The following is a 26,554-nucleotide window of genomic DNA, read 5'->3' as shown; positions in this document are numbered from 1 at the left end:
CCAGGAATCCAAGACCTCTCAAAACCACCTAGAGCCCCAAAGCCCCCAGGACCCCTATTCTACCCCACCATCAACCCCCACAAATCCTGGCACCCCCAGGACTTTATTCCCTCTGGATCCCCTCTACACCCCAAGACCCCTCTCAGTCCTGAGACACACACATACACCCTCATGTCCAGTGAACACAGGCACACAGAGCCCAGTGGCCAGCATCACCCACCCAGGACACTCAGGCCACTGGTCTCCTACTCTCCTCCTGTTCCTTGTGAGAAGCACCTGGATGTCTGGGTTCCCCACCAGAAACAAGACCCAGACAGACAGTTCAGTAAGCACTTTTATTCAACCCAAGTGTGGGGGGAAATTGGGGGATTCCTAGCTCCCAGTGAAGGGCTCAGACAAGGGGATTGAGTATTCCTGGAGGCAGAGGGCTACATGTGCGGAAGCTTTATGTTTCACAGGTTCACAACAGTCTATGTTCATGTACCCTGAGGGTGAAGGGTTGCTGGAAACCACAGAAGGAACCCCACCCACTCTGGGAGAGGGATCTGGACACTTTTGTCCCTTAGAGTTACCCATGGATGCTACCTGTGTATCCCATGGGGTGCAGAGAGTACATCCTAAGTGCTATTGGGAGTTTCAGTTGATCTCAAGGGGTCCTTAAGGCAGCTGGGGGCACGCAAGGCAGGGGGTACAGTGAGAACACAGGCTTGTAGGTCAGTATAGGCATGGGGCAAGGTGCCTCGGGTGATCCATCGCCGGGTACCCGGCTGGTAGGCGTGGATCAAGTGTGTGTCCTGGTAGGTCTCATGACTGTATCCTCCCAGTACAAGCAGCTCCCCTCCCAGCACAGCTGCACCCCCAACTACATGTGCACGGGGGAGAGGGCTAAGGAGGACCCAAATGTTCTGCTTGGGGCTGTAGACCTCAAAGGTCAGTTGGTCCCTGTAGCCAGTCTGCCCAGCCCGCTGACACAGGCCCCCAGCCACATAGAGCTGCCCACCTGCCTCCTCCATGACATGGCCAGCTCGGTGGCCATTCATGGGGGCCAGGAGTGTGACAGGTGCACCGGGGACATAGCGGAGCAAGGATGCCTGACACTGGTATGCTTCATCACACCCACCCGACACGTAGAGCTCACCATCCAGGGCACATGCCGCATGCCCACACAGAGCCATTGGCAGGGGCTGGCACCTCCTGGGCAGGGAGAGAGGGAGAGGTGAAGGACAGGTTAAGCAGGGCTGACCTGCAGTGACTGATTACCTAGGGGTTCCCTGGTGAGCCATGGCTTCATTGACCACTCAGCAGGCAACACTTGCTAACACCCAATGAACTCCAGTGGACAACATCATCTAACATAGAATGGATGTCCCACAGATGGAGCCATCACTGTTCAACATTTTGTAGTCCACACCATTGGTCAACCACAGTGGGCTCCATTTAATGGACAACATTGGCCATCACCCCATGAATATTATGCTTATGAGAGGAATCAAACTACTTGTCTCATTAGCAGATGGCAAACAAGACCTGCAATCAACACACTGCTGGCCAAAAACTCATTTGCCACCCACTAGGCAACACTGGCCAACACCCAGTCACCAAAGGACATGGTTGTTCAACACCCAGTAGACCTCTCTCAAATACCACTGTAGGTCCATTCTCCACTGGAGGCTTAGTGACTAAGTAGGCACCGTGCCCAAGACAAGGGGCTCTGAGAGAAAAGGAAAACTAGGTGTCAGCTGGAGCAGCCTCACCTCCAGGTGTCATTGGCCAGGTCGTAGCACTCCACAGTATCTGTGCAGTAGAGCTCCCCTGAGCTGCCTCCCAGGGCATAGATGAAATTACCAAGTGCCACAGCAGCAAAGTAGCTCCGTCCGCATGTCATACTGGCCAGACGCTCCCAGGAATCATCCATAGGCTGGTACCTGGGTTTGAAAGGCAAAGGGGCAAGAGACTACCTGTTACCTCCAACGCCATGAGCTATGTTGGCACCTCTGAGGGCAACAACCCACCTACAACTTGCCAGTCCCATAATGCCTTGGGGTCACATGGTCACCTTGCATGGAAATATCCCTTCCTTCTGAACAATATCAAACCCATAATGTCCTGGGGCATCTCCAGATAGAAGCTTCCCACTCCTACTCCCAAAAAGCCTGTAACACCCCAGAGTATGAGGGCAACTCTGAGTCCTACACCCAGCCCTTCCCAGAATGTCTTGGGGCCACTTGACCAGTTGCAATGGCACAATGTCTTGGATCCACGGGGCATCTCTAGCTCTAGCAATATGTCCCACAATGTCCGAGTGCCACATGCAACTCCAGTCCTCTGTAGCTCTCACCTGTAGACACTGGCTAAGGTGTCATGGACCCCATAGTAGTGCTTTCCACCCAGGACGTAGAGGTTGTTTCCCACCACAGTTACAGCATGACGGAAGCGTGGGCCATCAGGAAAGTGTCCCAGTGCCCGCCACTCAACCTGCTTCACCAGCCCCACAGCACTGACATAGCGGTCTGCAAACCAGAGGTGTCTGCTGGGCTTCCGGGCAGTCAGGTTGTCCTTTACTTTGTCTCCACCACAAACCACCAACACCTCTTGCAAGGAACGTACCCGGCACGGCAGCTGGACCATGGGAGTGAAACTTGCTACCATGAGCTCACGAAGGACCTTTGGGTCAGCTATCCCTGCAGTCACAGATGGGACCTTCTTCAGCTCCAGGCTGGACATGAGGGCAAAGCGAACAGATGACAGGATCTCTTTGGCTAGATCCTCCTGGCCATCTCCATTGGCCATAAGCCACCGAGATGCTGCTTCCAAGGCTTCCAGTTCATGGAGGACATTGAGACCATCAGAGCGGAGGAGGCGGATGACAAGGTGTGCAGGAAGATCCAGGAAGGCCGGTTTAACCACCACACAGGGAAAGGTGGCCAAGATGTAGTTCTCTGCTACATGGACTACCTCATCCAACCCATAGGCCACAGCAAAGGCCAGCACATCAGGGACAGTTTCTGGGGTCAGGCCATGGGTGAAAACATCCAGGCAGAGAGTGAGGAGCCCCCAGGCCTGGTAGCGCAGGGAGGTCTCAGCTGCCTCCAAGACCATGGGCCATGGCCCTGCTACAGCTCCTGTGTACGCAAAGGAGAGGAGGAGATGCAGCTCGGCTGGGGACAGCCCCGTGACCAGCGGGTCGGCAGGGTCATGAGTGGCTTCTCGCATGGGGCAGGTGAAAAGGGCCCGGAAGAAGTCACAGGAGCAGCTCAGGGCCAGTCGCTGAACTAGGAGGAAGGAGGAATAATGGTGGGAAGCAGCAGGGGACACTCTGCAGTTGTGCAGCCCCTAGAACTCAGGTGTCCTGGTCCCATGCCCATTAAAGCCCCAGTTCCACCAAAGGGAGCAGACCTGCAGGCACCTCTAGAGCCCGATCCCCACCTGGAGCTGCAGTCATCATCCCCACCAGAGGACCTGGCTGTCCCAGAGCACCCTCTCTACTCCTCAACCCCTCATAGGGACCCCCACCTCCTGCCCACCTGGGATGACCTCGTTCCCTGCCTGGAGCTGGAGATCACAGCCCACACCATTGGCATGGAGCTGCTCCATGGCTCTTAGTGTCTCCCACTGCTCCTCCAGGGGCTTAGGACCTTCTTCCTGGTGGTCAATCTCCAGACGCAGGGCACAGGCAGCCACCAGCCGGGGGGCACCCAGGGCCCGGGCAGTCTCCTCCACCTCTTTCACCTGGCCATGGGGCACAATACCCCCATAGGCAAAGGTGAGCACAGCCCGCCAGCCCCACAGTGTGGCCCCAGGTGGCAGGGGAACATGGGGTAGAGGATCTTGGCAGAGTTGTCTGGTCCTGCCCTCCAGGAAGCGCTGGAAGAAGGAGCTGACAGAGGCCAGGACCACAGCATGGGCCATGTCACCCTCTGGGCCCACGGCCACATCCACCAGCTGTCCTGTGGTGCGGAGATGGTCAGCCACAGCCAGGAAGTGTCCAGCGTGAGCCCCATCCTTCAGGCTCCATTGCTCTGGGGCCGGCCCCTCTGCAACCCACATCTTGCCTGTGGAAACACATGGAGCAGGGTATCAGGGAGCTGTCTCCACAGCTGGAGCCTCTGGCCCATGGCAGGAGTACTGGCTGGGGACATGGGGTCTTGCTACTGGCACTGCCACACAGCAAAGCCACTGAATCCACCACCAAAGCCTCTGCCCCACAGCCAGGGCCATCATGCTCTGCTACTGCTCCATTACTGAATTTGATGCTTCTTGGCAAAACTGCAGCTCCATAGGTGAGAACAACAGCCCATTTCACTGCCCCATAGCTGAGCCTGATCTCACCTGCCTCATCTCTGAACCTTTGGCATGAAGCTACTGACCCCCAGCCAACGCTGCTGCCCCACATAACTCAGGCCACTGTCACCACTCAGACCTTCAGTCCCATAGCACACAGAACCACACCCTTCCTCAGCCATTGCCCCATAGCTGAAGCTACTGATGGTCCCACAAGCAACCAAGCCACTGGCTCCCAGTGAAGCACCTGCCACACCTGCTCGGTGCATGGCATGCCTGCTGTGCACTGCCTGTCGTGTGTCACACTGCCTGCCTATCACACATTGTAATGCGTTATCCTGCTAGTTGTCTGCAATGTTACGTCATGCTTCCCTGCACTGCATACTGTCGAGGTGTGCTATCATGATATTACTGCCACCCCTTGCCCCCACCGTGTTGTTTGTCCTTGCTCAGGCCATGCACTGCAGCCCAGTGAAGCGCTTGCTGTATGCCATGCCCCTGCATTACTGTGTGGCCTGTTATGCTGTGCCGTGCACTTGTCCCCCTTACCGCCTGCCGCTGCTCTGCAGAACTTCTGTGACCCCCTAGGAATGTGCCTGGGTAATTATAGACTGGACAGAACACGTGGCCCCAGCCAGGAGCTGGGAGAGGCTCAGGCAGAGGGAGGTCCAAGGCCCCAGAGTCCCCAGGCTGGGACAGTGGTCACTGAATTCTCTGAGGACAGGCTGCATAGCCAGCTGAAGCTGACAGGAACTCTGTAAACCCCGTGCTACCCTGGGCAGGTACTGCTGGGGATCCCTGGCCCCTCAGGCCCCTCTCTAAACCTTGATCTTCTCCAGAACACAGGGTGAAGCAGAGCCCCCCCCCAAGCCCTCGAGTAGGAAACAGACAATTGCCTACCCCCCCCCCACTATTAGGGGGCAGATAGGTCCACCACCACCTGCTGTGCTCCTGAGAGCTGTGCTGTGCTCCTGAGAGCTGTGCTGTGCTACTGACTCCCAAAGAGCCGAGGGTCTCAGGTCCAGGAGGATACCAGCCCCTTGGCTCAGCCTCAAGTGCCCCCAGGAGCACCCCGCTAACACCCAGGACCCTAGCAGCCCACACAGAGGACATATCAGAGAAACACAGCCTGCTATGGCTGTGACTGTGTCCCAATATCACCGTCCCTCCCTCTGCTGTCCTCTAGTGTCCCAATCTCATCTTGTCCCCTCCCCTTGTACCCCATGTTCCCGTCTCCCACGCACCTGCATCCCCCATGCCCACATTCCCCATCTCTAACTCAAGCACCTATGCCCTAATGTCCCATCTCTGTACCATACGGTTTCCCACATGTCCAGTTGAATTATGTGTCCCCAAAATGTTCTCACATCCTCTATAAGTCCATTTTTCAGCACTCACCTATCCTGCTTGTGAATTTTTTTTCTGTCCAGTTAGAATTTCCCTATCTTGTTATTTCCCATCCTTCACTGCATGCCTCAGCCTCCACTTTCTGTAGCCACTAAGTAGTGAAAAAGTGCTATCACATCAAATCTTGACCTTTTCTCCAGGCAAAATGATCCAGTTCTCACCTCTCTTTGTGCATCCTGTGCCTCCATGCTCTCCATCTCTGTAGTGGGTTTGCAGGACACACTTGTTTGTTTATAGAAAAGTCAACCAGATATAGCTATAAGCAACCTGCTCCAGTTCTCAGCTGGCATTCAGGGGTCCTTTCCAGCCTCAGATATTCCTCACTTTCAACCCTGAAGCACTTAGCTCTAGACCTCATGAAATGCTTTTCACAGAAAGACCCCAGGCTCCCAAACACGTTGTGAGCAAACCATGACTTCTTCCCTACCCCACCTTCCTTATCTTCAGCTCAGAGCCAAGCACTTCTTCAGAAGCTTTGGCTCCAGACCCTCACTGATAGGCTCAGTGCAGTGTAATCCCCACATTTTCAAGAAGGCCCACAGGGCCCACTCAACTTCAAGAACCTCACTGAAGCTACAGTGTAGTGCTCACACTTGAGCACACAATACTGAGACATGGAGGCAAAGTAACTTGTGCACAGAAATCACAGCCAGACCAGAATATGCTGCTTCCTTTTCAGCAGCTCCTGCTTTCTGCACCTCAGCCCAAATGCCAGGAAACAGCCGCATGACACCACCATGTTGTGACAACTGCTGATTGGACCAAATCTTTATTACATGACATCCTAAGTACATACAGCGTTTGGAAGCCAGCTCACAGAGGGAAAGGTGACATTTACAGCTTGGGAGGTCCGGTCAGCCTCCAGCCCTCCTTGTTACCGATCTTCATGAGAGCTGCAGTGATTCCAAGCCCCAGACATGCTGTGGTGCCAGTGAGGTAACTGTGAGCTGAAGAAAACACATCAAACCAGAAAAGATCCATTAAGGCGCAAGTCCTTTGCAATAGATTTTGATAGACTGGCATTTTTCGTAAGTCCTTTGACCATCACCAACATTGTCTGGCCAGAGGAATTGGAAAAGTGACCTTTTTATAAAACTGAGTTCTCATGCTTATGGCTTGCAATTTGAAATATCAATTTCAGCAATCCACTACCCCATCCCCTTAAGTGGGCAATCTTAAATGGCTCATTTGAGTGACAAAAATAACAACCACTGCTTTGAAATCTCATCAGCTCAGCAACTAGGACAAGTAAACATTAATTATATTTCACCACAATTACAACTTTAAAAAAATCCCTCACTTCTTTAGGTTTGAGGATGAATGTCTACAGAAAACAGATTGTGTCAGTATCTGCAGGAGGTGCTTAAACCTTACAAAGGGCTATAGGAGCAACAGCAGCAAGACACAGCTTGTCCCTCAGACTATGCAACAAATTCACAAGGCAGATACTAGATTGCACTTGCTGTCTAAAATAAATCACACTTGTTGCCAAGAAAACATGGATTTCCACAACTATATTTTTCCTATCCTGCAATTTTAAGGTATAATTGGTAGCTCTAACTGGCAGTACTGAGTGAGCTCTCTTTTCATTCTGTATATCACTTCATGTCCTATTTGGTATTCTCCCCTCCTGCAGCTGTATTTATTTTAGCAGGCCCACACAATGCCAATGAAACTGGCATGAATAGAGGCTGAGATGAATCATTACCAAAGAAGCCTAACATCAACATTCTTTAACATTTTTCTCCAATTGAAAAGTTTCTAACACCAGCAAGGGCACATTTCAATGCAGGCATTGTCCACAGTTACCTCTCACTCCCAAGACAGCTCCTGCTGCACAGCCGCCTACGAAATAGTTCAAAGGATCCTCTGGTTCCTCCCGGACTTGGGCACTGAGACAGGTACTTAAGCCAAACACAGCTCCCAGTGTAGCTGTAAAGAAGTGAAAAAACAAAACCAAAATCCTCAAGGACCAGAGAATTCACACTTCAATATTCACAGTGACTACAATGGCAAATGAAGATCTGTTTCCCATTTCTTAGGGACATCCTATCCCAGCTGCTACAGTGAGACTCAGCATTCACTCAGCCCCACCCACCTTCCCCGGGTTTCTCCCCCTGCACCGCTGTGAGCTGGAGCCTCAGAGCACCCCACACCCACTGCCACCAAACAGCACCGCATGCTGACAGCGTACCACCTAACAGCCCTTCCCGACAAGGCATGGGGCACCCCTGACAGCTGGGGGTACTGGAGGGGAGCAGTGCTGTCTGTGCAGCCACCTCCCCAGCTTTGCCTGGACTCTGCACTGTAACTCAGCCCTCAAGTCCCTGTGAAGCCACCTCACAGCACCAGGCAGGGCAACCCCAAGGGCTCTGCTCTCCCTATACACTGCTAGTCCTGACACTTTCCTCCTCTGCCTGCCTGGGGCTCACAATGATTACTGGATAGTAGGAAAATGAATTGAGTTTGTAAATTGTTCTTGTTTGTAAACTGACTTTGAAATGAAAATTTTTGAATTGAACTAAGAAAGTGCAAAGTAGAAGCACCCTGTTCACTGAATTACACACTTCGCCCCATCAGACCCTACACTGATATAACTGCAAACTTTGGCAAAGAGCTGTGTCAAGAAAAGCTGGGTTTGTATCTAATACAAACACTTGATCATGAAACGTGAACCTGTCTACCAGGCAGCATCTGCAGATTTCAATTCATCTTTCCTGGGAACAACAAGAATGTCCAGGTTAAAAATTTTCAATCCCTATATAAAACCAGCAGCTCCTGTTACAAACCTATGCAGAAAATGAATTAAGCTGATGCCAAAATCAACTGAAAAGAGCACTGCAGAAACAAAACCCCCACACCTAGGACTGCATTGCAACTTTCCTGCTCTCCCTGCTTTGGACCAAGGCATCTGTAGGCAAAATGCACAACTTGAGGCCATGAGGTGTGGCTCCTGAATGGCAGACAGGACAAACCCTTCCTCAGGTGTGAAACTGGCAAGAGGATCCAATATGCCTGTTTAGGATTAAGAGATTTATTGAAATCACAGTTCATTACATGATCCAGTGCCTTCGTAATGACGTCAGATCTTTAGAGGAGATGCCAGATCCTGGATTAGAGTCAAACTACTCACAAACACAAACCTGGACTGACTGTGCCCCATCTCAGAGCACCAGCACTTGGGGAGAGGCAGAGGTGGAACAATCATTGAATTAGACTGAAAAGCAAAAGTCTGCTAAGAGAAAAAGTGCATTTGACAAGCGACAGAGTGAGCTTCAACCATGCAGCCCCTTCAGCTCCCTGCTTCTCTCTTCAGCATCCACTTTCAAAGACAATTCAAGACAACTGCATAGTTTCTCCTTGTCTATAGAACACGATGGGGAAAACCCCACGTTTGTTTTCCCTTTGCCACCAAAAATATTGCATTGTTCTTCAGCAAATGTACTTTATTAAGTACAATGCCTAAATATATTAAGCAAAAACCTAAATTTGCTTATACTATGTTGTTGCCCACAAACTTAATGTTCTAGAAATAAAAAAAACCCCACAATGTACCTTTTACTCTATATTGCAAAAAATATGTTACCTAACCTGCAAATCAAGTATATGTCTTTCTATTTCACTGTTCTGTCTCTCGGCTAAACAACGACCCAAGACCGGTGGAAGAGAGAACCACCGAAACCGTGCAGGGGCGGAGGCAAGGGCAAAAGTGAGGGCGCAGCCACACCGGGCACAGGCAAGGCTGGCGTCCCTGCGGAGTTCCATCCTACAGTTACACTGCCGAGGGGCCCGGCCCTTACCCATCGTGACACTGTCCGCCGCCGCCGTCTGCAGTGCGGCCAGAGCCGAGCCGGGCCGCAGCAGGATGATGCGATACGCCGCTCCGACCAGGCCTGCAACACAGCACTACGCGTCACGGCCCGGGCCCGGGCCTGGGCCCCGCTCGGCCGCCCCCCGTGCGCCTCCCGCCCCCCGGCGCCCACCCGCGGCCGCGCCCACGCGCGTGGCGAGCCAGGTGCGCTGCGGGCACTGCTCGCCCTCGGGCCCGTCCCAATAGCCCGCCATGGCGACAAGGGCACGAGCGAGCTATCGCGAGAGGACGGCGCGGCCCCGCCCCGCAAGGGGGTGAGGCCGGGGATGGGCCCGCGGCCCCGGCCGTTCCTGCCTGCCGTTCCCGGGCTGTTGGCCGAATTCCGGGCTGTGGCCCTACCGTCTGTCCGTGCTGGCTGCTGGCGGGATGGGGAGATCACTGTGGCTTTGTTTTGTTTTGTTGCGGGTGTTTTGCATTTTTGTGGGCCAGGGGTTGTGGTTATTTTGTGGCTCGTTTTTGGTAGGGTCTACAACTCTTACTTCTTGGCGCTTGAAATATTTTTTAATGAATTTTCAAAGATTCTGATTTAATTCTCTGTCTGTGTCTATACTGCTGTATGGTTCCTATTTCCTTCTGAAATAATAAAGATGCTTTGACATAGGTCATAGAGATGCTGTATACATTGATTTTTCCAGTTGTTCATAGTACACTAACAACAAGACAACTCTCTACTGTGCCTTCTTGGTGATGTATGGAAAATCACACAATGAAAAGCCAATGTCTATAAAGGAGACTGAGGAATCCTGCAATTTTATTTGAATAAAGGGAGAGAGTCCACTGGGACACACGCCCATGGTGTTTTTACTCTCGAGGTTTCGGAGGACACAGCTTCCTTTTATCCCAAATTCCCGGCTGCACGTTCCCCTCTTCCTTTTCCCATTGGCTGCGGTACTAGGAAGGTAGAGCCTTCCCAAACCGCCTTACCACATATTCCCCCTTGAACCTGTCATTTTACCCCAAAGTTCAGAAGTTCAGGCTTGTCCCCCACTTGTCTGTTTCAGGAGCTGGGCTGTCTGGGCTCGGTAACAAGCCTGCTTGAAGTTAGTAGAGACTTTAAAGACCCATTTCAAAGATGTTAACACCCATACTCTCACCCATCGAATGGGTTTGTAAAGACATGCATCTCCCCTATCAGTGACATCCCTTCAAGCAAAGCTATTCCAGTTGTTTTCCTGACTCTTGAAATAACTCCAAGATCCGAGTGAAGTCTACAACTGTATCCTTGTTAGCTCAAGCTTTGTCACCTCTCTACCTCTTTTCCGTGTGTGTGAAAAGCATATAAAATACTTGATTTCTGCATTTTCCGATATGCTGAGTCCCCCACAGTATCTCTTTCTGATAGGAACTCAGAACAGCTGGAGTTGGATGCTACTGCTCCATTATCCAAAGGAATTTTCTGTAGTGCTGTATCCTGCCAGCAGTAAAGCTGGAGCTTCGTGAGCCCGGCAGGAGGAAAAGGAGAAGGGGCATGGCCAGGGTTCAGTAGCTGCGCTGTGCTGTGTCACACCGGAGATGTGCCGGGGTGCGCTCACAACGCGGCAGGCAAACCACCTCCGTTCCAGAGCTCCGTTCAGTGCCAGAAGGAGCGGGTGTGGAGGGCATTCACAACGCAGGGCCTTCCACTGACCTTCGGCTTGGGCACTGCTTCCTCTGCGTGCTGGAGAGCTAGCTGTTCTTACACACAGAACCAATGCCACCATCAAGCACTCACTGGTGCTTTAATAAAGGACGCAGTTTTTAGAACAGCTTTACCCCTTCTCCAAAGCTCTTCCTCAGCTCACCAGATGAAGGGCTGTGTGACCCTTCCAGACAGCAGGACAGATAAATCACTTGCCTGCAGGGTGGCACACGCTGCAAATGTTCTCTCCCCAATAAAAACCATATAGAAGCCACTGAATCTTGCACAGGGCAAGACTCTACACCATTAAGTAACAAATAGTTTTCTGGGATCCAAGCAGCTGTTAAAAGATCTTCTGAGACCATATCCCATGCAGCAGATTTATAATACATCTTCCACTGACAAGGGAGATGGGACAGAGAATTCACATATCTCCTGCTTTGCAGCAGGTACAATGCCTGTAGCTGCAAGACTCAGCACTCTGGTGTCTGCAGCTTTCCACTTGCCTCGTGGATAGACTGCAGCTCACCTGCTGCACACTGCTGGTAGTGGTTTATTCAGCAGATACAGATCCTTGGGCTGCAGACCCTCCCCAGGTATTCAATGCTGTTAAGAGAGCTACAATAAGAGAGAACTTTACTATAAACGGACAAGTTCCAGGGAAAGCAATGCATAATTAATGTAACATTACTCCTAAAACACTAACTTGGCTCCAAATGGTTTTACTGCTGATAAATAAATTTGCTGATACAGAATATTCATTCCCTTAAACAGGGAGAGGGGCTTCCCATCGTATTACAAGCTGCAGATAACTGTGTTATAGATGAGTAATGCGATGGTTGACTCTCACAATTAAAGAGCAAATATGATGTATATGTTAAGAGAAGTTTTGTAGATGTATAGCTATGTTTCTCCCCCCTTGCATTGTTATCACAGGATGGCCTGGATAGTCAGGACATTTGGGAGGGTCAGCTTGTTACTATGTGTGAAAAATGCATATTATAGGATTGGCTCTTCACAAATATTAAAAGGAATACTATATGTGCTATGTTGGAAAGTTATATTGTAATTTTTTTTTTGTAGTGCTGTATTAATCCTTTTAAGTTGTGTGGTAAATATAGTTTTAGGCTATAGCATAATATTAAAATAGAAACTACGTAATGTAAGATACTTTTTGTAACTAGCTCAAGGAATGGATAAGATAATAAAGAAATTCTTCACACAAAGATAACAGCAACAAGACACCAAAATCCCAAGAGAATAATTATTGCCTCCTTATTGGGAAAAACCAGACTCCTTCCACATCCTTCCAGACTCTGAGGAGTCAAACAATGATTTACAAGATGAAGGGGAGGAAGTTGTCAATAAACAGACAAATCCCTTGTTTGCAAGGAATGTTTGCATCATGTATGAGATATATGAATGTGCAAGGGGCTATTGCTTTTAAGGGCTAATCCTTTGTTAGCGGTTATGCTTTTTGGGGGCTTAATGCCCAGGAAGCATCCAGACATCTGTAACACTTTGCTTTTTTATTGTCCTTTATTGTTCTAACTCTGATTGTCCAAATTCGTATTGCTCTAATTGCTATTATTATCTTATAATCATTTTTATAACCATTTTATTACTATTAAACTTTTAAAATTTTAAAACAAGTGATTGGCGTTTTTCACACTATGGTAGGTACCTGACCTCCAATCAAGATGTAAGAAAATTATCTCCACCACTGGACAGTGAAGGAGGAGTCAATTGACAGAATGTTGGGAGCGGCTAAAGAGTTAAAAGACAGAACATCCATTGTGTGGATGAGCAGATGGTGATAGAATCCTTTGCTCCTGGCGCGCTGTATTATTTTCTTTATTCAATCTTCCGCTGTATTTTTTAATAAAGTTTTAATAAACCTCCTAAATTTTTTGAAAGTGAGTATCATTTCTCATAATGGGGACTGGTCTGGGATATACGCCTTGCACCAGTGGCCCTAGGACTTTTCAAAAGAAGCACGCCCCTCCCATAAGTTTGGCAGATTCTATCACACTTTCCCAGGACTACCGGTGGTTGCAGGTTGGAACCCTGAAGACACCAGGTGACTGAATAAAGAAAAAAGGGGAAGGGGAGGTGAGTACCATCCTCATAACTATTTTTGCCCAGATTGTAATTCCGTAATTCTAATGTATAAAAGTCAGCTTCAAACAAGTAATACACAGGACCTCTCCTAGTCTGTTGAAGCCTCAGGATATTGGACAGTCAGAAGGAAAAAACAGTGGTCCACGCAGGGGGAAGAAAAAACAGCAGGACACATGGGGCAAGCCCATGGAGAAGAACCCTGAGGCTGGTGGGACACGTGAGATTGAAGGATTTTGGGGACTTGGGAGCGGGGCAGCCGCTAAAGGGTTCGCGGCAGGGGATGGACATCAGGGAAGACTGTGCTCGTGTCGGGACAGGGCTGCAGCTGAGTGGAGCCAGATGGGGCAGGGCTGCAGCCAAAGCCTGATCAGGCCAGGAGTGGGGCCGCAGCCGAGCTGAGCCAGGCAGGACAGGGAGCAGAGTGCGACTGTGGGACCAGAGCATTGAACCGAGGAGGAGAGGAACCGCAGGGAGCAGTCCGGTGATACAGAAGTCCCTGGATCATAGGTGTTTCTTCTACTTTTTGGAAGAGAGGTTAGGCTTTTTCTCTCTCTTCCCTTTCCTTCTCTTTCCTCCTTTCCTTGTTTCCTTTTTTTTTTCCCCCTCCTTTCCTTTTCCTTTCTTAGGAAGGCGGGCGGGACTTGCTGGGAGGGCCTGTGGTTACCTGTTGAGATGGGACTGAGAACAAGCAGGGAATTCCCCAAGGAGCTAGGAAGAAGTGAGGAAGTACCAATAGGAACACCCCCAGATAGCCCACTGGGAAGGAAACTAGGCCAGTGGAAATATGACCCCAATACCAAGATAAGGACAAAATCAAAATGATTCAGTACTGCATGGTGGAATGGATTGAAAGAGAAATTAGGAGCAATCATGCATACTGGCCGAGATATGGATCAGATGAAGGAAAGATAGTGTGTTTTGTAGTGTGTTTTTTGTTTTAGTAGTATGCTTACTGTTTGATTTGCAATTTTATAATTTCCTTATGCTGTCTTTTTGTCTCTGCCCTTTTACCAGAACTTTCCTTACTCCTCCTTTCATTAAATGCCAGTTTCTCCCCAAACCTGCCTTCCCTTGAGAAACTTCCCTCTCCATTTTGTATTTCTCCAAACTCTATTAGTTCACTGAAACTGTTCTCCTCCCTTGAAATTCTTTATTGGTTTATACATTATATTCCCAGCCTTGTTTTTCACTCCCAATTCTCCAGATTTGTTAAAGATTGTATCCTCCCCTGAGACCTGCCCCCTTATATAAGTCACTGTCTGCCCCCAGTTCAGGGTCCTGGGAGGCTGAAGAGGGGAAGTTTTACCACCAAATAAAGTTACCCCAGGACCCGTGGTGCTGCTCTTTGTTTCCATGCTGCTGGTAGCTGGGATTCAGCAGGGCTCAAAGCAGGAGTCTGTCGCCCTCCCTGTCACCATCCAGCCAGGACAAACAACAGGATATGTCGGGCATAAAACATCTATACAAGAGCTAAGAAACCATTCAATCAGGAAGAGAGTGACTACGCTGCCTGCTGGGAGGGGGAGACTTCAACCTCAAAGGTGAGCCTGTTTAAGGCATCAGAAAATAAAGAATAGGACCCTTTAGAAAACTTGCCCTCTCCACCTCCAGTACCCGCAACTACACCTCCCTTGCCTCCTGATGGGTCTAGCCAAAACACTAGGAACAGAGTGGCACAATGAGAGGAAAGCAGATCAGGAGATGGGAACCAAGCAATAGTATTATATCCTTTGAGAAAAGTACCACTGGATGGGGTGCAGGGAGGAACTGGATTTGTAACAGTACCTCTCAATTCCTCTGACGTGAGAATGTTCAAGAAAGAATTAAAAGGATTACTAGAGGACCCCAATGGATTAGTGGAACAGTTAGGCCAGTTTCTGGGGCCCAATATTTATACATGGGAAGAGATGCAATCAATAATGACCATGTTATTCACACCAGAGGAAAGACAGATAATCCAGGCGGCTGGGATACGGATAAGGGAAAGGGAGCACGTGCAAGGACCTCCTGGGGACCTTAAAATGCCTGTAGTGTGCCCCAACTGGGACCACAACAGCACTGGGGGAAGACAAGACATGGAGGAGTACAGAACATTAATTATAAGAGGTATCAAAGAAGTAGCTCCATGAAATCAAAATGCTTGTAAAGCTTTCGATGAGGAGCAAAAGAGGGAAGAAACCCCAACAGAGTAGCCAGAAAGATTGGGGAAAAATATGAAGCAATATTCAGTGTTTGACCTGTGGGAATCCTTAAAATCAGAGGGTTTTGGGAAAGCTGCAAAAGGCAGGCCTCAGAGATAACAGAACTGCGATTAGAGCTAAGCAGTAGCCATTTGTCAGCAGAAAAATTATGTAAGAAGTAGAAAAGTAAGGACAAATAGAACAATGGTCTGTGTATTAACGCTTGGCTAGAATAACTCCCTAAGCTACAGAAAAGTCTATCTAGCAAGATATTAGGAAGTACTACGCTTAATAATGGAGCCCTGTGCATTGTGTTTTAAGGCTTACAAGCAGGCATTGTATTTGAAATAAGCAAGAACTGTTTTAACAAGAGGTACGCATGCTTATAGTGTCAATAGGCTTTATGCACTACGTGACTGGCCAAAAAACTTTTGAAGTAAGTTGCAACATTAAGTTCTTGCTGCCAGGGACGTGAGCTGCTGGCATCTTCCCATTGTCATAACCATGTAATGAGAGTGATGCTAGAAAATAAACAACTTGAGACATGTTCCTCAGCAGTTCCATCCTGTTCATGATTTGTACACAGACCCCTGGCCAGCAATACGACCCTGATACAATGGCCAGACAGATCTTACTGAAGATAAATTTTGTCACTCACACTTGGCCAGATATACAGAGGAAGTTAGAAAAGTTAGATGGTTGGCAAGAAAGGAGATTAGAAGATCTTTTAAGAGGGACACAGAAGGTGTATGTAAAGAGGGACGAAGAGAAGGCCAAGATGAAAACCAAGGTAATGGTAATCACCATTAGGGAAGGACACCAGCATGTAAAGAACAACCCAGGTAAGGGAGGAGGACCCCAAATGTGAGAAGACAGATGGAGAGGGGATGTAGCTTCTTGGGACTGGACACAAAAAAGAGGGTTTGGGAGATGGGGGAACCTAGGACCAGTTTGCTTTTACTGTAAAGAATATGGGCATATCAGAAAGAATGGCCCCCAAAGGGAAAAGGACCTGAAGGTCTATGAGACTGAGAAAAAAGGAGAAGCAGAAGACATGGGGCGTCAGGGGCTCTACCTCCTGGGGACAGAATACAATCAGCAGCCCTTGACAACTTTAAAAATAGGTCCCCAGGAGGAAGAATTGGAATTCTTAGGAGACACGGGCTGAAAGAACTTGAGTTTGTAGAATTCCAAAGGGGTGCAAAAAGGGTCAAGATACCATACAAGTAGTAGGTACAAAAGGGGAAGGGTTCAGAGTCTCATTTATAAAGCAAGTAAAGTTTGAAGGGACAAATAAAATAGGGATTGGGAATGTCCTATTAGTTCCAGAAGCTGGGTGCAATTTATTAGGACAGGATTTACAGGTGCAATTGGACATGGGAGTACTCCCTGAGGAAGCAAAAATGGTAGTTAAGCTTGTTCAATTAAGGGAAGAAGATAAAAAAATTCATAAAATGGTATGGGCAAAACGGAAAAATCGAGGTAAATTAAACATTAAACCTATGGTAATAAAAATAGTTAATGAAAACTGTCCAGTTCAGGTACGACAATATCCACTCTCCCTGGAAGGGAGACAAGGACTAAGGCCAGTGATCCAGGGCCTGCTTGAGGAGGGGACCTTAGAACCATGTGCATTCCCCCATAATACACCCATATTACCAGTAAAGAAGTCAGATGGGACTTACAGGCGTGTCCAAGACTTAAGAGAAGTGAATAAAAGAACAGTGAATCGATACCCAGTAGTGCCTGACCCCTATACACTACTGATATCACACCAGTGGTTTAGTGTGGTAGACCTAAAACATGATTATTGGGCTTGCCCATTAGCAGGATAAAGTAGAGATATATTTGCCTTTGAATGGAAGAAACCTGATTCAGGGAGGAAGCAACAGCTTTGGTAGACTAGGTTACTCCAAGGGTTTTCCAAATCCTCAAACCTATTCAGTGGTCAAGCACTAGGAGAAGTACTACAACATTGCTCCATCAAATCTGAGATAAAACTTATCCAATATGTAGATTATTTGTTTCTCTCAGGACAGGAAGAAAAAGAAGTTTGGGAATGCACCATGGCGTTAAATTTTCTGGGGGACCAAGGACTTCAGGTATGAAAAGGGAAACTCCAATTTGTAGAACATGAAGTAAAATACCTAGGACATGTGATTTGTCAAGGGAGCCGGCAACTGAACCCTGAGAGAATTATGGGCATAGTCTCACTCCCACAGCCAAAAACTAAGAAGTTAGAAAGTTTCTAGGCTTGTTGGGATATTGTAGGCTATGGACTGAAAGATACTCGCAGGCCATCAAATTCTTGTATGAAAAGTTAATAGAAGAAGAGATTAGGTGGGAAAAAGAGGATGAGCAAAAGTTTGAAGCTTTAAAGCAAAAATTAGTGCACTGGCACTGAGTCTTCCTGCCTTAGACAAACCCTTCTCTCTGTAGATATAGAGAAAAGGGAGCTCATGAAGTACTAGCCCAAGACTGGAGAAGATCCAGGAGACCAGAGGCCTATTTATCAAAATTACTAGACCCTGTCAGCTGGGGGTGGCCAACCGCCATTCAGGCAGCGGCAGCAACCGCCCTACTTGTAGAAGAAAGCAAAAAATTAACCTTTGGGAGAAAATTGAAGACATATACCCCACACTGAGTTAGGAGTATCCTGAGCCAAAAGGCTGAGAAACGGGTCACTGATTCCCAAGTGTTAAAGTATGAAGCCATCTTAATAGATAATGATTTAGAGCAAATCATCAGTAACCAAACCCTGCCCAGTTTTTGCATGGAGAACCAGATGAGGAACTAATACTTAATTGCCTAGAGGTTATAAACTATCAAACTAAATTAAGAGAGGACCTAACAGATCAACCACTCCAAGGAGGGAAATGATTGTACATCGATGGATCTTCAAGGGTAATCCAGGGGCACTGGGTATCAGGGAACGCTATAGTAGATGAAGGGTTGGTAGCCATAAAAAAGGGAAAGTTACCTTCCAACTAGTCAGCCCAAGCTCATGAGCTATATGCCCTAAAGCAAGCTCTGGAAATATTAAGACAGCAAATAGGAACAACATATACAGACTCAAAATACGCTTTTGGAGTAGTGCATACCTTTGGAAAAGTTGGGGAAGAGAGGGGGCTATTAAATTCAAAGGGAAAGGGACTGATTCACAAGAAACTAATTTAAGAAGCATTAGAAACCTTACAATTACCAGAGGAAGTGGCAGTAGTATATATTAAGACATCAAAAAGGGGTGACTCAAGAGGTGCAAGGGAACAATTTAGCAGACTGAGAAGCTAAAAAATGCAGCCAAATCAGGGACAGGAAAACTAATGATGATATCAGCCCCCATAAGAGAAATGCAAGACGTCCCCGTACTCAGTGAGACAGAAGAGGAGGAACTCCTTAAATTAGGAGCCAAGCAAGATAATGAAGGGAAATGGGGATTAGCAGATGGGAGGCAAATGTTAATAAACCCCTGGCCAAGAAAATGCTAGGAGGCATGCATGGTACAACACACTGGGGTACTCAAGTGCTAAGTGATCAATTTCTCAAGGAGTGGGGCTGCATAGGAATTTTCAGAATAGCTAGCAAGTAACTGAACAGTCTGTGATATGTCAACAAGTGAATAAGAAAGTCATGAGGAAAACACCCCGAGGAGGGCAAGAATTAGCCTTATGGCCCTTTCAAAACATCCAAGTAGATTTTATTGAGCTTCCCCAGGTACACTGGTGGAAGTTTTTGCTAGTGACAGTAGGTCACTTAAGTCATTGTGTAGAGGCAGTACTGACTGTTAAAGCCAATACCAATGTTGTGAGTAAAACACTTCTAGAATCAATCACTCCCTGATATGGGATGCTAAACAGGATTGATTCAGACCAAGGAACTCATTTCACATCTACAATATTGCAGAAAGTTGCTCAAACCCTGGGAGTAAAATGGGAATTACACACTCCATGGCATCCAAGGATGTGTTGAGAGGATGAATCAAACTCTTAAAAGAACTCTAGTTAAACTGATGATTGAAACCCAGATGTCATGGATAAAATGTCTCCCTTCAGTCTTGTTAAGAATTAGAACCCAGCCCTGATCAGATCTGGGGGTCTCAGCTGATGAAATAATATTTGGGTTACCCTTTTTGACACTGTCCCAGAAGGTTGCCACATATGAGGAAGGGGAAGCCAATGAAGAAATATGTCTATAGCACAAACATTAGAAGGGCTAAGACATAAAGGGGCAATTCCTCAAATACCACCCTGGATTTCAGAATCCTTAATATTAATCCTGGAGATTGGGTAATGATCAAGTCATGGAGAGATCAGCGCCTAACTCCTCAGTGTATCAGCCGTGCAAATTGCAGAGCAGGGATGGATTCATGCCAACAGAGTTAAAGGCCCAGTAGAAGAACCCAAAGAATGGACTATAACATCCAGACTGGGTGAAATAGGATTGACTCTCAAGCAGATACCGAGAGATAACCAGAACAACAAGAAGATGCCCAAAAAGTAGAGTCAAGTTTCCACCAGCCAGCTTGAGAACTTTTTCCTGTTTTAATGGGCAAGAATTATAAGCATCTGTTGAGGGGAAGTACACAAGGGACCGTAAGAGGTAATGGGGCAGCTTCCTTAAGAACCACAAATAAAGTAAGACCAGGAATGGAGGGCAAGACCAGGTTGGTCCCTTTGTTTACTACCAAAAAGATTCCATAGCCCTGCTGCGGGAAGCAACCCCATAGGCATGGTAAGGTAGGGGTAAAAAAGGCCATACTGGACCTCTATTACTCCTCAATTGTCTTGTAATACAAAAGGGAGCAGAGGGCAAGACCAAGTTAGGCTCTGTAGTCACCACTAAGATTCACCCACTATGGGTAGTAACCCCATAGGCAAGGTAGACAGGACTCAAAGCCATACCGGACCTCTGTGATCTCCTTTTGTCCATTCCAAATAAGTATGTCTAGGGAAAACCTGAGATTTTTTCCTCCGGTTTCCACTGTCCTTGCCCAGATCAACAGATATTAGTATGACTCATTCAAGAGAGAAAGATTTTTTTAGTTAATTGTTCGAGCCAAATGACTTATAAAAAGGAAATGGGGGGGGGGGGGGGGTTTATAGATGAGTAATGCAATGGTTGACTCTCACAATTAAAGAGTGAATATTAAGTATAGGTTAAGAGAAGTTTTGTAGATGTGTAGTTATGTTTCTCTCCCCTTGCATCATTATCACAGGATGGCCTGAGTAGTCCAGACACATGGGAGGATTGGCTTGTTACTATGGCAACATCTAACCTCCAGTCAACATGTAAGAAAATTATTTCCACCACTGGACAGTGAAGGAGGAGTCAATTGACAAAACGTTGCGAGTGGCTAAAGGGTTAAAAGACAGAACATCCACTGTGTGGCTGAGCAGATGGTGATAGAATCCTTTGCTCTTGGCGTGCTGTATTATTTTCTCCATTCAGTCTTCTGTTGTACTTTTTGATAAGGTTTTAATAAACCTTCTAATTTTTTTAAGTGAGTGTTATTTCTCACAATTGGGCTTCCTTCCATCTCAAAAACATTTTCAAAAATGGCAGAACCATCCATCAGCAAACTGCGTTCAAAACATTACCCCATCCTTCCCTCTCAGCTTTTTGTAGGGCCTTGTCCAATAGATCTCCTGGCTGCAGCAAAATTTGTGCTCTGAATTCTCCGGAACAGGAATTTATCTTGTCTGCTAAATGGACTACAGACAGCAAGCTGCTTTTCAGAGGACAGTTTACAGTCAGCACATGAATGCTCAGTTACCAGCAGCAGGCACCCTGCAGTGGGGGGGCTCAATGATACTTCCTGGTCTCCAGAACAGGAGAAGGAAATCAAACATAACATCACCACTTGGTTTTTCCAGTTCCATTAGAAGCTGAAAGAAAGCTACCAGAATTTGGTCAGGAGTAGTTCATTTAAAATAACCCCACATTTAATTCACCGATAACCCTGGAAAAAAGGAATTCACTCCGCAGCCATGCAACAAAATTACCAGTGTTCTCAAATGACAAATTCAGCTTTTGTATCTTTACAAAAGGAAAGTTTTGGAAAGGAGTCATTGAAAGGAGGTAACCAAAAGGGAGCTCTAAATACTACCTTCAAATGAGACTTTTATTTACAGAAATTATCTGTAAGCATTTCTTAATGAGATACCTGTACTTTCACCTAGCAGAAAAGAATCAAGGCTGTCTGATTTAGCAATTCTCTCTTGCACCTATGTTGGTCTGTGATGATTTCACATGAGGGAAAAAAAAGAAACCCTTTAAAAAAAATTAAACCATCTTCGTAACATCCTGTCTGAAAATCTGCTACCCACAGAATGAACTAGAGTTCAATTTAAGCCAGTCAGTGGACAGAAAGACCAAGTAACACCGGGAGAAAAAGCACACAGTGAAAAGTCAGTTTAATAAAATCTTGTATGACAAATTATAGCAATTATAACTGGAATTCCTAAAACTAGAGAAGATTATGGGAAACATGGTAAATTTTGAAATATGTAACATGTTTCTAGAAAGTAAATTAATCATTTTCTACACTCACTGGGAGAGCAAGATACCAGCTGAACTGCAGAATGGGATGTGTTAGGAGCAGTCATTTAATGGCAGTAACACCCAAGCAATGGCATCAATTGATACTTCAGGGAACAGACAGGACCCATTACAAAGTTGGATGTTTTTTATTCCTGCAGGCTTCTAACAACAATCTGGTCACCTCCCACCTAGTTCTAGTGCAGGATGGCTGAGAATTCATTTATTTAGATAATTTCCTGCCCTGTCTTTTCTAAAGCAATGAACCAGAAACTGGACTACAGAAAGATGTTGTAATGACATTCTCTTACCTTAATGTTTGTGTTTCCTGTGGGTGTCTTTTTTTTTTTTTTTTTTTTTTTCTATTTTATGGATAAGAGGCTTAGTTCTGGTTTCAGTGACATCACCAATCTAACATTTTCATGGAATCATAGACCACGATGAGTTGGAAGGGGTCCATCAGGATCATCAAATTCAGCTCCTGGCCCTGCACAGGGTACCACCCTACCCTATGACTGAGAGCACTGTCCAAATGCTTCTCGAATTCAGGCTTAGTGCTGTGACCACTGCCCTGAGGAGCCCATTCCAGTTCTAAAATCACCCTCTGGGTGAAAAACTTCCAGATATCCAAGCTAAACCTCCCCTGACTCAGCTCCATGCTATTTCCTCATGCTCTCTCACTGGTCAGCAGTGTATAGACTGGTACCTTCCCTATACCTCCCATCATGAGGAGGTTGAAGACTGCATTGAGGTCTCCCCTCAGTCTCCCCTTCTCCAGGCTGAACAAACCAAGTGCCCTCAGCAGCTCCTCACACAGCTTCCCCTCTAGATCCTTCCCCCATCCTTGTGGCCCTTCTTTGGACACTTCTCTATTAGCTTAATGTCTTTTATACTGTGGTGCCCAAAACTGCCCCCAGAACTCAAGGTGAGGCTGCAGAGCAGAGAGACACAATCCCCTCCCTCACCCAGTTGGCCTGATGCCCCCCATGGACATGGTTGGCCCTCCTGGTTGCCAGAGTACACTGTTGAGTCATCAGCAAGCATGTTCAACTTTACTACGCTCTTCAGTATTTTTTCCCACTTGGAAACCTGAAAGGCTGTACCTGTGTGGGTCAGCAGCCAACAAGCTATACAGGAATTGTCAACACCACACAAAAGTTAACAAGAGGCCTAAGGAGCACAAGCACAATCAAGAGGAAGATTGCTGTAAGGCAGCAGAGCTGGTCACCATTACCCTCCCCTCAAACAGCTGCTGCTTGGTACAGGAAACACAACACAGGGCTCAGGGTGTTTTGTTTGCTTGCTTGCTGACACAGGTTGTAATGTAATTCCCATGTATATTTTTATATGACGGTCTTAAATAGATCTTTTGAGACACATGGGCGTTATCCAGTTTTGCCTGTCACTGGCTAACTAAGGCTTAAAGCAGAGAGCCAAGTCAGGGTTTTGCTTTGGCTAACTGTATCTCACTGGGCAGGGCCTGAACTCAACCCACTGCCAATTCTGTTGGGATGCACAGCAACACAATTCTGTCGGGATGCACAGCAACATTTCTGCCTTCACTAGAAAAATTTATGCAAAGCTTCTAGCTAAAAATAAAATCTGCATCAGTAAATAGTTGCCAAAATTTTTGGAAAGCTGTAGATGATTGTATACCATCAAATCCCAAAGCAAGCATGCTTATTCAATATTTCTGAATCTTCATGCACCATCAATTGCATTTTAGGTAAAACACTTCAAAGTGAGGCCTAGCATGGACGCCATAGAGCCTCGGACCAGGAAATAATGCCTGTTTTCACAGAAGCAGGCCGTGTGGGCCAAGACACCTTATTAATTTTCTTTATGAACAAGATGCTGACAAACAGCTTTACAGTGCAAGGGTTTTTGAAAAGACTAGTTTAAATCTGAGTATCTCAACAATGTAAAAAGATCCCAGATCCAAAATGCAGCATCACTTACTCTAAAGTCCCCAGACCTTGTGATGCAGAAACAATTGTGTGGTGGGTACTAAGGAATCTGCCACGTTCCTGTTGAAGCATGCCAAGAGTAGGGGGTGCAGCAACAGGTCTGTTCATTGGTAAAAACCCCTGTTAACCCTAAGGAGCAGAAAAGAAAACCAAAATGCAAGAAGGCATGAGCAGACAATCCAGAGAGATCAAGACGCAGTGGCACAGCTTATCATTAGCCCTTTTCAATTGCCAGAAAAGTAATCACAGAAGTTCCTTCAACTGGCTATCAGGAAAAGGGAAAGCACCCTCTGCCCCAACAACATCAGTCTTCAGTGATGACTAACAACAGAAAACAGGGGAAGACTTGTTCTTGACTGCCAGTGGAAAGTGTGTTTCATCAAAACAGAGGCGATATGGACTGTTTTGCTATTTGAATACTAAATTTCAAAGTTGATTCTGTGCTATAACCTGGGTTTCTGTTTTCAATTCATGCTACATCAAATGCTTTCTTCCCCTTTCATTTTCTTTTAGTTGATGCATTTTAGATCATTAACGTACAAAAGAGTAAGTATGCAAGTCAGAAATTATCTATCAGCAAACTATTTATAAAGGAAATAGAACAATTTGGGGAATTAGAAGTGAAAGTGACCTGGTGACTACCAAATTCCAACCTTGCTGGACAAGACCATACCATGTTTCAATAAGAAAATAAAACTCAACTTTCACACAAAAGGCTCAAATGATTAAAAAACACCCAAAGGAGAAAAAAAAAAGGGTTATGGTTACAGTAGGAGTACTTCAGAATTGCACACAGAAAACCACTTTTTTGCTTTTATTTGTGGTGGAACAGAATACAATAACCTTCAGCCCAAATTACTCAAGGCTGGCAGTATTACCTTTTTCTTCATGCTGCAAGACTTCAGGAAATGGAACAGTGACAGGAAGGGTTTAGAAGTTAAATTTTCTATTTAAGGCCATTAATTCAGCAAGATTTTTAAAAATGTCCTCAACTTTAAGCATGAAGAGTTGCATTGACTTCAGTAAGATTATTCACATACAGTTAAGTCAGGCAAGTGCTTAAATGGCTTGTTGAATCAAGCCATTAAATGAGAGCTGCTTTATTATACAGATTTATTTTAATGGCTGGCAGAGCTCACTACATGAGCCTATTTTATTCTTCCAAGGGCTAACAGCTGTTTTGTCATTAACTGTTCTGAAGGTGTAACCTATATGCCTCCTGCACTTTACTGTAGCCACAGAAACAAAATTTTCTAAGAAAAATGGTATGCAACATCTATTATATATAGTGGCTTAGCTCTCCCTTAAATAGTAACAGAAAAGAACAGTACAAAACAATAGTTTCACTTTTTCAACACACAAGAGCATCTTATTGAAAAACTAAAATAAAAAAGTCTCACCACAATATAAATCCCCCAAAAATAATAATGAAATGGGAAGAAAAAAGGAGTTAGCAAAACGTCCTGCAGACTTTTAAGTCTCTTATCGCATTAAAAAAAATCTTCTCTGGTGAAGCACAATGTTTTGTTTCTTTCTGTTTACAAACCCACTAGACAGCAAACAATGGTGTCCACATCCACAACCTATGTTGGGATTAAAAGGTAAAAACATAACCTGCCCCATCTACAGTCCAAAAAAAATAAAGGAACCCAAAAGGGCAGCCAGTGAGCATAGGAGCTAGTGAGGACTGGGTTTCCCTGCGTAAAGGGGAGTAGGGGTTATAAAAGCAGAATTCGAGTTGGAACCATGTCGAAAAGTTCTATCTTGGAGACCTGCAAGACATGAACTATTGAAGAAACAGCCAAAAGGTCCCAATGAAAAGCTGTGACAAGCTGTAATGTGCCATTTTAATAACAAGAAAGAGGGGAAATGGATAGGGGTGGTTGCATTTTGTGTTTTTGTTGTTTTGGGGTTGGATTTTTTGTTTTTTTGCTCATCAATATGATGAGCTTTCAACGTCCCAAACCACATTCAGGTAGTTTCCAAGTCTGCTATTTTTTTGTGTGGAATCTACTGATCCAGACCAAAAAACCCAAACAAACAGAACAGAGATGCACAGTTCTTAAGTCCTGGAGCTTTCAAAACTGCCTGAAACAATCGCTGGCCTGGGGTATCCAGAGATGCCTGCAAGATGGTGTTCATAGCAGCCTTGCAAGCAGACTGGCTCACATCTGCTATGTGCTGCCAACATTCTGCCCATCAGCTTCATCATTAGGACCTGAAACAATAAAAATAGTTCTCGGTCATAAGAAATATCTTTTGTTTCTTGCCTTGCAGTAAGAGACCCATCCCAAGTAGCCTACATAAGTCTCAGATTCAGGTGTTCAATGAGAGATGAGAACTGTAGAATTCTACCTCCCCCACCCTGCATATGGCCTTCTCCAGATTAAGACCTATCTACTGTAGAATTTTATGTTCTTGACTAATCTAGTACAGGAATCCCAGAAGCATCCCAAAACCTAAAAGTTCAGTTTCCAAGCTCTTCAGTCTTCCCACTGCTTTTGTTCATATTCATTCCTCTTTTTATCCCCTTCTGTGAATCAGGATGAAGGACTGTCAAAGGCTCTATGTT

At 46.3% G+C, this 26,554-nt stretch overlaps 3 protein-coding genes across 4 annotated transcripts in view; all 3 read right to left on the bottom strand.

The window, feature by feature from the left end:
• Positions 1-119: 119 nt before the first annotated feature.
• On the bottom strand, positions 120-6,298 carry KLHL33 (kelch like family member 33). The gene is made up of 4 exons (XM_064396371.1): positions 3,525-6,298; positions 2,339-3,272; positions 1,755-1,925; positions 120-1,194 (listed from the first exon to the last, which is right to left on the bottom strand). Exons 1-4 carry the CDS (start codon positions 4,045-4,047, stop codon positions 618-620), a joined length of 2,205 nt encoding a protein of 734 aa, XP_064252441.1. The 5' UTR covers positions 4,048-6,298; the 3' UTR covers positions 120-617.
• Positions 6,299-6,441: 143 nt separating this feature from the next.
• On the bottom strand, positions 6,442-9,829 carry NDUFA11 (NADH:ubiquinone oxidoreductase subunit A11). Its single transcript, XM_064396372.1, has 4 exons — positions 9,672-9,829; positions 9,489-9,581; positions 7,498-7,620; positions 6,442-6,635 (listed from the first exon to the last, which is right to left on the bottom strand). The coding sequence occupies exons 1-4, from the start codon at positions 9,751-9,753 to the stop codon at positions 6,523-6,525; spliced, it is 411 nt and encodes a 136-aa protein (XP_064252442.1). The 5' UTR covers positions 9,754-9,829; the 3' UTR covers positions 6,442-6,522.
• Positions 9,830-24,768: 14,939 nt separating this feature from the next.
• The window catches only part of RANBP3 (RAN binding protein 3), a 53,885-nt gene continuing 52,099 nt past the window's right edge, over positions 24,769-26,554 (bottom strand). For both annotated transcript variants that reach the window (XM_064396676.1, XM_064396677.1), the window contains one exon: positions 24,769-26,200. In XM_064396676.1, the coding sequence (XP_064252746.1) occupies positions 26,157-26,200 (44 nt within the window). In that variant the 3' untranslated portion in view covers positions 24,769-26,156. The remainder of the gene's footprint in view (positions 26,201-26,554) is intronic.

The sequence above is a fragment of the Passer domesticus genome, chromosome 21 (assembly GCF_036417665.1).
Source record: "Passer domesticus isolate bPasDom1 chromosome 21, bPasDom1.hap1, whole genome shotgun sequence".
Classification (NCBI taxonomy): Eukaryota; Metazoa; Chordata; class Aves; order Passeriformes; family Passeridae; genus Passer; species Passer domesticus.
Note: the sequence above shows the minus strand (reverse complement) of the source record. Positions and strands in the feature narration are given on the sequence as shown.